The 12,397-nt window shown below is 37.7% G+C and overlaps 1 protein-coding gene across 1 annotated transcript in view; it reads left to right on the top strand.

Annotated features, from left to right (window-relative positions):
• The window catches only part of SLC9A9 (solute carrier family 9 member A9), a 575,498-nt gene that overhangs the window by 69,512 nt on the left and 493,589 nt on the right, over positions 1-12,397 (top strand). Inside the window, exon 4 of the mRNA XM_030330596.1 lies at positions 921-997. Coding sequence (XP_030186456.1) covers positions 921-997 — 77 coding nt within the window. The remainder of the gene's footprint in view (positions 1-920; positions 998-12,397) is intronic.

The following is a 12,397-nucleotide window of genomic DNA, read 5'->3' as shown; positions in this document are numbered from 1 at the left end:
CTGACATTATTTAAGTATCACCTGAATGTGCACATTTCACAGGTTAGTAATTCCCTTGATAGTTTAAGTGCTAGCATCTCCTGTGCCGCAGACTGAGGCTCTGGCCTGTGTGGGTTTCAAGATGCAGAGGTAGTGCAGCTGCTTTTCTGCTCCCTGCTCCCCACCCCAGAGACTCCAGGGGCCTTCCTCCCTTTGGCCTGTCAGTGCCTGCAGCCAGGCGGCTTTTGCAGTACAGACCCTATTTTCTTGTGTACTCCAGGCTCCCTCTTGCTGTCACTTCTAACTGCTCAGCTCCCAACTACACAACTGGAAGGGAGTTTTCCCAAGCCAACCTTTGAGAAGACTTAGAAGGCTGGTTTTACTCACCTCATCCTTCCTTATCCCCAGTCCTAATACTAGGCATCATTTGTGTGACTCATTAAAATAAATTGTTGTAGGTGATTAAAGTTTTGTTTCATTGCATTCAGAAGAAATAGAAGTCAGAGATCCAATAAGTCAAAAGGCGATTAAAATATTTCAGGATAGTATTTTTAAAATATTAAAGGGATTTCACTGGCAACAACATTCCCTAAAAACTTCATTTTCTGTTAATCATGCCAGAGTTCTACATGGACATCGGCCCAATCCTTTACTCTCTCTCTCAGGTCCAGCCAGTTCTGGCAGTCGTTTCTCTCATCTCTACCCTGTCATTTTCTAGACGCATTTTTCCTCCTTTCTTTGAGAAACCTCTGTCCTTTGCAGTGTAAATCAGTTCAACCTTATTTGTGCAATAAGGCCAGGAATTAAGGTTCCAAAACCAGAATTTGCCTAAACAGTGAGGGAAGGGAGGGCCTGTAAAAATGCATACATTTATTTTTATTTACTGTTACACTAAGAAAAAATATGGACATACTATATGAAATCTATTCTTTTCTCCCCAGAGACACTTTTTTCAAAACTTAGGATCTATTTTAACATATGCCTTCTTGGGAACTGCCATCTCCTGTATCGTCATAGGGTAAGTGACTTTTGGAGCTCAAGTTACAGGTGGCCATGGGGCCAGTCATCTGTGGGAGGAATCTCACACTTCTGGACTCACACTGACAGGGTGAATTGTCTACCTTTTTCTGTACATCACATCTTTACACATTTTTCTGATTCCATTCCAAGGTGTATATATTTTCTGATTCCATTCCAAGCTTACAAGGCTACAAATCAAAGCAAACTGTAATCAGATTGCTGAATTTTCTCTGTGAGTATTGGACCTCTGATTTAGGGAATGTAGAGATCTTGGCTTGAGTTAAGTGAAGCACATTGCATTCCTTTATTTTTGCTTGAATAATTCAGGTAAGCACACTGCATTCTTTTTTCATCTTCTTTGCGGGACCCTACCTGTATTTGACAGAGTACAGTAGTAGCTATATGGCAAGGGTGTGCATTCTAAGGGAAAATTTATAAGAGAGCAGTCTGAGACAGACATCTCCAAATATCAGCAGAATTTTTAATGCTGGGATGGCTTTTCATTTGATATACTCTAGAATGCTGCCTTGTTTTTTCCTCACTATATTTTATTGGTTATGTTACTAAGCCCCCAAGTCTAACTATATAGACTCTGGCTTACAGCTCATCATAAAGCAAAATATGATACGAAATGGTGAAGCCAATCCAATTCACTCATAATCCTATCCAATACATTAAATCTCCACTGCAAAAAACATGTCAGCTGCTATGACCGTGATGGTGTGGATGTCTGAAATTGTCTGATGGAGCCAACTCTACCCTTTAACTTTACTGCATACAGATGTTATAACCCTAATGCAAGAAACTGGAGCTAAAACACACACACTAATTACTTATGCAGCTCTTTCCTTGTGAAGTATTTAATGTGTGTCACTGGAAGACTATGGAGGTATCGTTACTTGGACCTGAAAGCAGGGGGCGTGGGTTATGTTGAGTTCTCTGTTAAATTTTTATGATTCAAGCCTAGAACAATTCAGGCTACATTATATGAAAATGTCCAGCATAGTTAGAGAGATGAAGAAGCTAAAGATTTTAGCACCTGAAGGTGGAGGCTTACAGGAATATAGATTGAGGAACCTCATTAAGTCTGGACACCTAAGAGATCTCTAAACTGTGACTAAGGGGCAAATATAGATTTTATCCTTCTCAAAGCATGTTTAGAGGAGAGTTGTTCTATTCTGTGGATAAGCCATAGCAGCTAATATTCAAATTTCAAAGCTGACAAGGGCCTTAGAGATTTGTGCAATTAAAGCCCCTATTCTGAAGATGAAAAAAGTAGTATCTTAAAAGTCTAATTAGTTGTCTTATGAAGTAGGGCCATAGACAGGACAGAATCCAGACTTTGGCTTCTGACTCAGCAGGTCTTACTATCATCCCCTCTTTCTTTAGCAATTTCTCTTGGAATTCCTATATATTCCTCTACATTGTTCATATACATTGACAGAAGGCTCTGAGATGTGTGGACTCTTAACAGTGTTCATCATTTTCTAGCAAAGATTGATGGTTAGCAGTTCTATAATATGAGGATCTACAATGTATAATAGATCTAAATCTAAATTATATGGAAAATGTTGTTAAATTATGGAGTAGTCAGTTTTCATTATTACCCCATTTTCTTTGTCTAACTGATTTTAAGTATATTTAAGTGTATGTATTTATATTATATGCTTTCACCATCATGAAAACTCTATAATCTCTTTTTCAAAAAGAACAACAATGTACTGTGTGTGTATATATATATATAATTGACTTTTCTAAAAAATTTCAGTTTAGGAGATCTGGTAAAATTCATTTATTGGAATTTATAACCTCTTCTGATTTTAAGGCTGCAATCAATGATTTGTGCTGGAAAGTGATTTGAATAAAAAAATACAGCCCCAGGGAAACTTTTGGAACCATGGGCTTTTGTTTGAACAAGGCATAATCTGAACAACAATTAGGGTTCCTTCTTAATTTTTTTTTAATGTTTACTTATTTTGAGAGAGAGAGAGAGAGAGAGTCAAAGTACGAATGGGGGAAAGGCAGAGAGAGAGGGAGACACAGAATCGGAAGTAGGCTCCAGACTCTGAACTGTCAGCACAGAGCCCAACGCAGGGCTTGAACTCATGAACTGTGAGATCATGCCCTGAGCCAAAGTTGGATGTTTAACCAACTGAGCTACCCAGGTGCCCCCAATTAGGGTTCCTTCTTAAGGTCTTATCCAGCAAGGGAAAGGAGCTTTAGCTTGAGGAGGACAAAGTCAGATTACATTTCAGGAAGGTCATTCTGGTGGTTAAGTGAAGGAGAAATCTTAAAGCAGGGAAAAGATGGCAGCCAGGAGGCCATTTAAGAGGCAATTTTCATAAGTTAAATTGGAAGCGATGAGGGCCTGGCCTCAGACAGTGGCAGTACAGATGGACATGGAGTCATCAATATGTTGAAATCTTGAGAGATAATGGGGTAATCCAAGGCAAGTGTTAGGAGTGAGAAAGGAGGTTACCTGGGCAACAAAATTATCTGAAGAAAGGGAAGAGAAAACCACAAAGGACTAAGAAGTATTGGGAAGATATAGGAAGAAAACAAGCAGGACATGTGTCTGGAAGTCAAAGGAATAGGGAAAGGGAGGGTAGACAGTGTCTAATAATAGGAAGTCAGATGGGACAGCAATTGGAGTATCTAATGGATTAAACCTCTAGGAGGTGATAGATGACTTCACACTTGTCCTAAGAGCAGAAATAAAGAGAGTATTGGCAAGTCCAATTGTTTTGGGTGCTGTATGATAAGAAACAACTTATTTTTATGCTGTTGATCACCAGATACAATTTCAAAACTTCTGAAGGAAAGGTACAAACTTGAATTAAGACTTAACTGACACTTATATAATTTAGTGATTCTCATTATATGAGAGATTCAAATGTACACTCAAACCTTAGAAAATGACTGGTTATACTTTCCTGATAATCTAAAGTAATAAGAACAACACAACATTCATCAAGTACTTGATATGTAGTATGCCCTTTTTAAAAGTACTTTACATGGATTATTTAATTTAATCCTTAAAATAATCTCGTTAAGTGGATACTATTATTGCCCTCATTTAACATTTGAAACAGCTGAGGTTTAGAGAGCACACAGTGTAAGTAATAGAACTGGCATTAGTAAGGAAATAGTTTGGTTCCAGAGTAAAATTCTTAATGCCAAAAATGTGCTTTACTTCTATTTATTATCATTAGTCAAAAATAAAATTTTAAATATTAAACTAAAAATAAAATTAAATGAACTAGCCAATATTCACTAACATGCCACCTGTTTCTTCATTAGTCCCACAGGAGTTCTCACAGATATGAAAGATTTTTAGTTGGGAATCCCATTCAAAAGGAATTCACATTTTTAAGAGGAAGAATGCCTAGGTTTATGCATATACACAGACTTGCATGAAATGGGCAGAAAGAGAGATTTAGGACAGTCATAGATTGGACTCTGAGAATAATTTCATAGAAGAGATAGATTCTGGGGAGTCATTTAATGGTGAGGGATGAGGTACCTGGCTTCTCCATGCCATCAAGTACATTAGTCCTGGTGGGTGTAGGGAGTATTACATAAGATTCAAAGTTGGAGGGCAGATTTCATAGAGCTGTGCAAGAGAGGGTGGGAACTGAAATGCTAGAGAGTCAGCTGCCACAGGACAATGAAGTCTGGGATCAGAAATTTATGAGAATGTAAATTCTATGAAGAGTGATTATGGGCCATGAATGAAAACTGAGCTGGTAGACCATGGTCTTATGTAGATAATGACTGGATCTAATCAAACTACAGGTTGGTTTTAGATGGACTCAGATGCTTTATAGGAATTGATATCACTGAATCCATGTGAGTGAGAAGAATTCTTAATTAAGTTTTATTAATTCATGTTTCAGAAATTAGATGTAAACCATCTTTTATATTTATGAGAAAGTTTAATAAATCTATTCTGCAGTAAAATCAGAGAAACTTAAAAAATTAATTTTAATTTTTTTTAATGTTCTTAAAGAATTGAACCACCTTTTATAGTCCTTTCCTCATCTTACCATATAAGAAAAATCTTAAATACACCTCTGTTTTTGAATAAAACCCATGTATTTGGAATCTTTCTCTGTTCATCTCCTTCATTTTTAGAGACTATTCCTTTGTCTTCGGCCCTATGTCTCTACCCTTATGTATGATACAGATGTATCATCACAATGACAACCTACCTGATGCTTTCTGTCATCACATACATTTTGTCCTTAGAATTCTTTGGTTTCCATGAAGTGCTTCCTTAAGAATAATAAAAGTAATACTCTTTTAGTTTTTCTGTTAGTGAGGAATTAAAACAAATTCCATAATTTCAAAAATATCGGGAGAAAGAGACATGGATCTAAATGTGAAGAATGGGGTGTTAATTTTAAAAATAGCTTACTTTTTTAAATCTCATCCCATGTGCCTTTGCTTTCTATAGACACTGTCTCATTTTATTCCCACAGTGCTCCTGTGAGATAGGTACTGTTATTATTCTTATTTTACATAGAAGGATGCTGAAGTTGAGATTTGCACGAGATTGCCCGATAAGTAAATGGTAGTAAATGGTGGAGTCAGTCTGACTTCAAAACACTCTTAGAATCTCCTTATCCTGCTCTTTTTCCTAATATGATACTTTATATTTCTCTAGTGTTTTGCAATTAATAACTTTATCTGTCAGACAAACCAGGCCCTCAATAATTTCACATTCTTACATTTATCACAATAGCTAACAATTATGAAAAATCTGAATATTTAAGAATAAGATATAAATATAATTGCAAAGTAGAAATGATACCTGTGTTTTCCTAATGCAAGTGGTTGAAGGGATGATATTATTCATTTAACTTGGTTAGAACTCCTGGACTCTGGGTAACTCACTCTAGAAAACCTGAATTCATAAATGTGAGGATGTGTCTATTATTCTTATCAACATTCCTCTGAAGTATTGGTTTTCTTGTTGGGCTTCTTATATGCACACCACAGAAGCTGTGCCTGACACTCTGTCCACCTGTCCATCAGGCATATGGGTGAAGGGGCCTTGTGGAAGGTCTTGCTCCACCTTATGGTGTCATCATGCCTGCTGACCTGGGGATCTTTAGGCCTAAGTGCCCTTAGCACTAGTTCTGGAATTGCTGCTTTTTTCTTTTTCTTTTTTTTTTTTTTTTTTTTTGTTTAAGTTTATTTATTTTGGGAAGGGGGGTAGGGGCAGAGAGAGAAGGAGAGAGAGAATCCCAAGCAGGCTCTACATTCAGCATAAAGCTCAAAACCAGGCTTGATCTCATGACTGTGAGATCATGACTTGATCTGAAATCAAGAGTCAGATGCTTAACCAACTGAGCCACCCAGGCCCCCCGCTGCTACTCTTTTCTTGACTAGCATAAATTATGATGAGTGAGTATTCTCAAAATGCTGACTCCTAAATCTGGAAGATGGAACACATTTACTAGTCTCAAATCAAAACCTGAAGAAGTATAGTTCCTAGATGGAGGCCAAGCCATACCTCAGTTCCTTGAACTCTAGCCCTGGAAAGAGAATGACTCAGAGGAGAGTTCTTAATCCAGAAAACACAGATCCTGAAATGGTGTAGAAGGACTTTAGGGAGGCAATGAACCCCTTTAAACTCTCCACAAATTTTTCATGCAAGAGAGTCCACATAGATTTCACTGTTTACTCAGATTTCCTAGGGAACTGCAATCTACAAATACAAAGAACTAGTATGTTTTTCAAGAGCCTGAGCAGAGATAGTTGGGACAGGAAGGATTTTATATATATCCATATTTAATTAGAGCTGAAGAAGCCTCTAGGCTGCATTCAGGGTGGTCATAAAGTCTAGAAATATGCATGCTATTATTTTATCATTATAATAACAGTAAACCAGTTATTATGTATTTGTGTGTATTCCTAGACTTGGTGGCCATCATATATATATATATATATATATATATATATATATATATATATACCTAAGAGTGGAAGTGCCAGATGATAGAGTCTACAAATGAACATTCATTTTTACAAAATAATTTAGATCATTTTCCAAAGTGGTTGTGCATTTTTTCCGGTTAATTTTTGGCAATCTAATAGTAGTAAAATTATATTGTATTTATACCTCCCTGATTCTTAGTGGAGTTGATTATAGTTTCATATGATACCTATTCAAGTTTTTTCTCCATTTTCCTGCTGAGTTGTTTTGTCATATTTTCATTAAGTTACCACATTTCTTTATATGTTTAATATTTCATTGATTTGCCCTGTTTCTTTATATGTTAATCCATATTCAGCTATATATGTTGCATATATCTTCTCCTAGTTTTTGTTGTCTTGTGCTTTTACTTTGCTCATGATGTCTTTTTTTTTAATGTTTATTTTTGAGAGACAGAGTATGAGTGGAAGTGGAGCAGAGTGGGGGTGGAGACACAGAATCTGAAGAGGCTTCAGGCTCTGAGCTGTCAGCACAGAGCCCGATGTAGGGGTTCGAACCCACAAACTGTGACATCATGACCTGAGCTGAAGTTGGACGCTTAACCAACTGAGCCACCCACGTGTCCCTGTTCATGATGTCTTTTATTGAACAGCAGTTCTGTGGGCACCTGGGTGGCTCAGTTGGTTGAGCATCTGACTCTTGATTTCAGCTCAGGTCATGATTCCAGGGTCATGGGATCAAGACCTGCATCAGGCTCCATGCTTAGCTTAAGATTCTCTCTCTTTCTCTCTCTCTCCACTCCCCCCCCCCCACCGCTTCCCCACTTGTTTGTTCTCTCTTTCTCTAAAATAAACATTAAAAAAAGAGGTTCTTAAATTTAATATAGTCAAATTTATTATTTTTTTTCTTTTATGGTTAGCATTTTGTGTTTTTGTGTTTTGTTTAATAAATCTTTCCTACTCCAGAATCAGAAACCTATTTTCTTCTAAAGTGTTTTAAGTTTTGCTTTTTACTGTAAGTTCATTGTCTAGAACTGATTTTTTGTATATGCTACAAAATAGACAACCAATTTTTCTCCCTCAGATGCATAACCAATTATTCTCACATCACTTATTGTCTAGTTCTACTGTTCCCCAGGATCTACTATGTTTTCTGTACTATGTACTGGGGTTTCTGTTTCTACACCCTTAATTCTATTTTATTGGTCTATAATCCATCTCTGCCCCAATATATCACTTTCTTAATTGCTACAGCTTCATTATAAGTCTTTGTATCTTAACAGGATAAGGCAATAAAGATACTCTTCTTCAGGATTACCTGTTATTACTTTTTAACTTTTATAAGTTTACTCCAATGTATATATCTATGAGTATATAATTTTAAAATTTATTATTATATTCTTATATACTTTGTACATGTTGGTATGCCTTATAACTCTGTTTCTTAGTATTTTCCTTAGGGATCCACTTGCACATGTATACTAGGAGACATGTATAAAAATATTTGTAGCAGCATTGTTCACATTAGCAAAAACTTGGGAACAACTTACTTTTCATTAAAAGAAGAATGGGTAGGTTCCTGGGTGATTCAGTCGATTGAGTGTCTTTCTTTGGCTCAGGTCATGATCTCCTGGTTTGTGAGTTCGAGCCCCACATCAGGCTCTCTGCTGTCAGCTCAGAGCCTGCTTCAGATCCTCTGTCTCCCTCTCTCTGCCCCTCCCCTGCTTGTGCTCTCTCTCAAAAATAAATAAAAAAAAAAAATTAAAAAAAAAAAAGGAGAGTGGGCAAGTAAATTTGTATAACATGATATTACCCAGCTGTAAATAAACTATGAAATAGGGGTGCCTGGTTGGCTCAGTAGGTTAAGTATCTGACTTTGGCTCAGGTCATTATCTCACAGTTTGTGAGTTCGAGGCCTACATCAGTTTCTGTGCTGACAGCTGGAGCCTGCTTTGGATTCTGTGTCTCCCTCTGTCTCTCTGCCCCTCTCCCACTCACGGTCTATCTCTGTCTGTCTCTCTAAAATGAATAAACATTAAGAAATTTAAAAAAAAAAGGATGAAACAAACTTGCTTATGACAGTGTGGCTGAACTCAGAAACTTCATGTAAGATCAATAAATCAAGTCCCAAGACTTTATGTAGCATGACAACATTTATAAATGACCAAGATTAATCAGTATTGTTTAAGCATGCATGATTCTGTGTGAGAAGGCACATATGCATATGTGTAGTAAGGAGGGGGAATTAAAAGACATAATTCAGGGAAGTGGTAATTTCTGGGGGAGAGGGAAAAGAATGAGATAGAAAGAAACACATAGAAGAGATAGGTTATTGGTAATATTCTGGCTCTTGGAGCGGAGTGTGTTTGCAGGTATTCAATATAACTTGCATATATTTTCAATATATTCTCTTGCATGTATCAATTATGTTAAAAAGAAAATAAAAGAGCGAACAAGTAGAAAACTCTACTTGATTATACTGCTTACTTCCATTTCTGGGAAACTCTGATTCTTTTATTGTTTCTCTTTGTGTATTTTAATAAGAACAACTCAGTTTGGCAGGCAGTAGCAGGGAGGCAAAAGTGCCAAGAGTGTATCTGCCAGTATCCCCCTGGTTAATGCTTATCAACCACAAAGTCCTATGTTTTTCCTCTCTTCTCTCTTCTTTACTCCACCTCTCTCTTCCTTCTCCTCTGTCTCTTCTCCTGCCTCCCAAACATGTTTTTCTCACCATCCCATGAGACAGTGTCTGGGCTGCTGCTCTCTGAGACTCCATTTGCAGTAGGCTGCAAAACAGCAGAGCTCGGGGAGGCTGTGTTGAGTCAGACTGGAAGGCCCCATGCCTCCTCTGTGCATTCATTTATTCTCTGGATTCGGAGCTGGCACAGTAATAGCTGTCACTGGTGTCAAAGAGAAAAATAAATATACTGCTGCCCTGACACAGCCAAATAGGAAAAAAATAATCTCTAATCTGTCAAGTATAGCCTGAGCTGCTTAGCAGTGTGGTTTCTCATATCCATATCACAGCATGCATAGGCTGTATTTCTGGCAGCAGAGAGGAGAGTGAAGTTTTTGACGAAAAGAAACAAAAGGTAGGACAGAAGGACTGTGGAGAACATCAGAAAAGTAGCTTGGAGGTAAAGGAGTTGTCAGAGCCATATGGATCTTTGTGTTAGTCACCAGTCCAGTTCTTCTATTACACCCTTAGAAGATGTCAAGGATAAGAATGACAGAACAGGACAGAGAAAAATAAACTGTGAAAGAATCAAAGAGGAAAGAAAATAAAACCTAACTCCAAATTAGGAAGAGAAATGTTGAATGCCATGTAGAAGGAAAAAAAAAACCCAACATGTTAGATTGTTGATGTGAAATAAGAAATGGCTACTGACGAAAGAAAAATGTATAAGAATAGTGGAAATATATTCTTTCTGAAAAAGAATATATCTGAGAAGTCTCATTATTAAGCAATCCATACTAAAAGATTCTGCTTATAGGATTCCTTTCAAATGAAATATTCAAGTCTTGGAATTACCCAGTTTACAGTCATTCTTCAGTACCCTCAAGCACAGATTCAAACATTTTCCTTAATGTGTCCAAACTCTGATCGAAGAGCTCAGCTTTTATACACACACCACCACCACCCACCACCACTACCACCACACCTCATTTGGATAAAAGATAAAAAAAATAAGGGAAGTATATCTGTTACCTATTGCTTTGTAACAAACCACTCCCCAAACTTAGTGGCTCAATACAACCATTTTATTCATAATTTTGTGGCTCAACCATTTAGGTTGGACTCAGCTGGGCAGTTCTGTGGTTCTCATCTGGGGTCTTTCATGTGATCACAGTCATCTAGGGTTTGACTAGAATTGGCTGGTCTAAGATGGGTTCATTCAAATGTCTGGTGGCTGATTCTGACTATTGGCTGGTTGGTCTGGGGACTCACCTCTGTTCTATGTACCCTCTCATCTCCCAGTAGGCTAGCCCTGGCTTTTTCCCATGATGGTCTCAGGGAAGCATTTCAAGATGATAGGAACAGAAATGCAAGACTTCTTAAGGCCCAGACCCAGAAGTCACACACTATCACTTTCACCATGTTGTATTGGTCAGATTATCACAAGAGCAGGCAAGATTCAAGACATGTGGAAATAGGCTTCAGCTCTTGATGGAAGGTATGATGAAGTCACATCACAAAGGTGTATGCATATAGGGATGGGAAGAATTATTGTGGTCATATTTGCAAATAAAGTGCCACAGGAAGTAATTATAAAATATCTTCAGAGATTTCAAAGCAAGAGATTATACTAGCAAATGGGATTCAGAACCTGGAATGAAACCTGTGGCTACAAAAGGAAAACATGATGGAAAATCAAGTCAAGTATAGAGGGCCTAACTCATTGGCTTCCTCTATTTATTAGACTTCCTGATATTCCAGAACCAGTAAGAATGAATTCCTAGCCTGATGACTTAAATGACTTACTAAGAAGTATCTTATAATACTCTATGTTTGGATATAATTTTTTTATGGAAAGATATATGTATAAATCTCACAAAAGAGGGGCGCCTGGGTGGCTCAGTCGGTTAAGCGGCCGACTTCGGCTCAGGTTATGATCTCGCGGTCCGTGAGTTCGAGACCCGCATCGGGCTCTGTGCTGACAGCTCAGAGCCTGGAGCCTGTTTCAGATTCTGTGTCTCCCTCTCTCTGACCCTCCCCCATTAATGCTCTGTCTCTCTCTGTCTCAAAAATAAACGTTAAAAGAATTAAAAAAAAATAAATCTCACAAAAGATAAGGTAGAGAGCATGGCTCACTAAGATTTTATGTTATTAAAGCAGAGGACATTCCTGGAAAATTGGCCCTTGATCAGCTAAAGCTGGCAATTATGGAGAAGTTTTATTTAATTTGAGAACTTCAGTTGCTCTTTTTACCACCAGTGATGCAGAGAATGTGGAGGTGGAAGTGTGGCCATATCAGCTATAAATGCAACAGCATCTCTGCTGAGGGGTTTTCTTCCATAGCTACACTTCCCTTGTCAAAGGCTCTCAGTGTCAAGTCAAGTTTACATCTACATTCATCTGGCTGACGATGGTGCTTTGGGAATGGAGATAGCTTTGGAGGTGGCAAAAGCTTGGTCTTGGCAGCTTATTCACTTTGCTTGAACAGTTTAAGAAGAAATAAGGTTAAGGAAGTATGCCACATGGATTTTATTGTGTGTGGGGGGGATTTATTCCAGGGTCTTGAAGAGTTTCTTAAAAATGGAAGCCCCATGAATTCTTCACCAAGCTATAAACTACATTACCCAAACTGTTGAACTTATCTGTATGTTCTTCCATATTCTCCACTCTATCCCATCCCCAGGGGTAAATCTTATCCTGAATTTTATTTATAGTTTTCCCATGTTATATATTTTTTATAAAAAATAGTAGCATACTCTCTGTTGTCATGGTTTTTCTAAA

Source organism: Lynx canadensis, chromosome C2 (assembly GCF_007474595.2).
Source record: "Lynx canadensis isolate LIC74 chromosome C2, mLynCan4.pri.v2, whole genome shotgun sequence".
NCBI classification, from domain to species: Eukaryota; Metazoa; Chordata; class Mammalia; order Carnivora; family Felidae; genus Lynx; species Lynx canadensis.
This window is presented reverse-complemented; position numbering and strand designations above follow the sequence as displayed.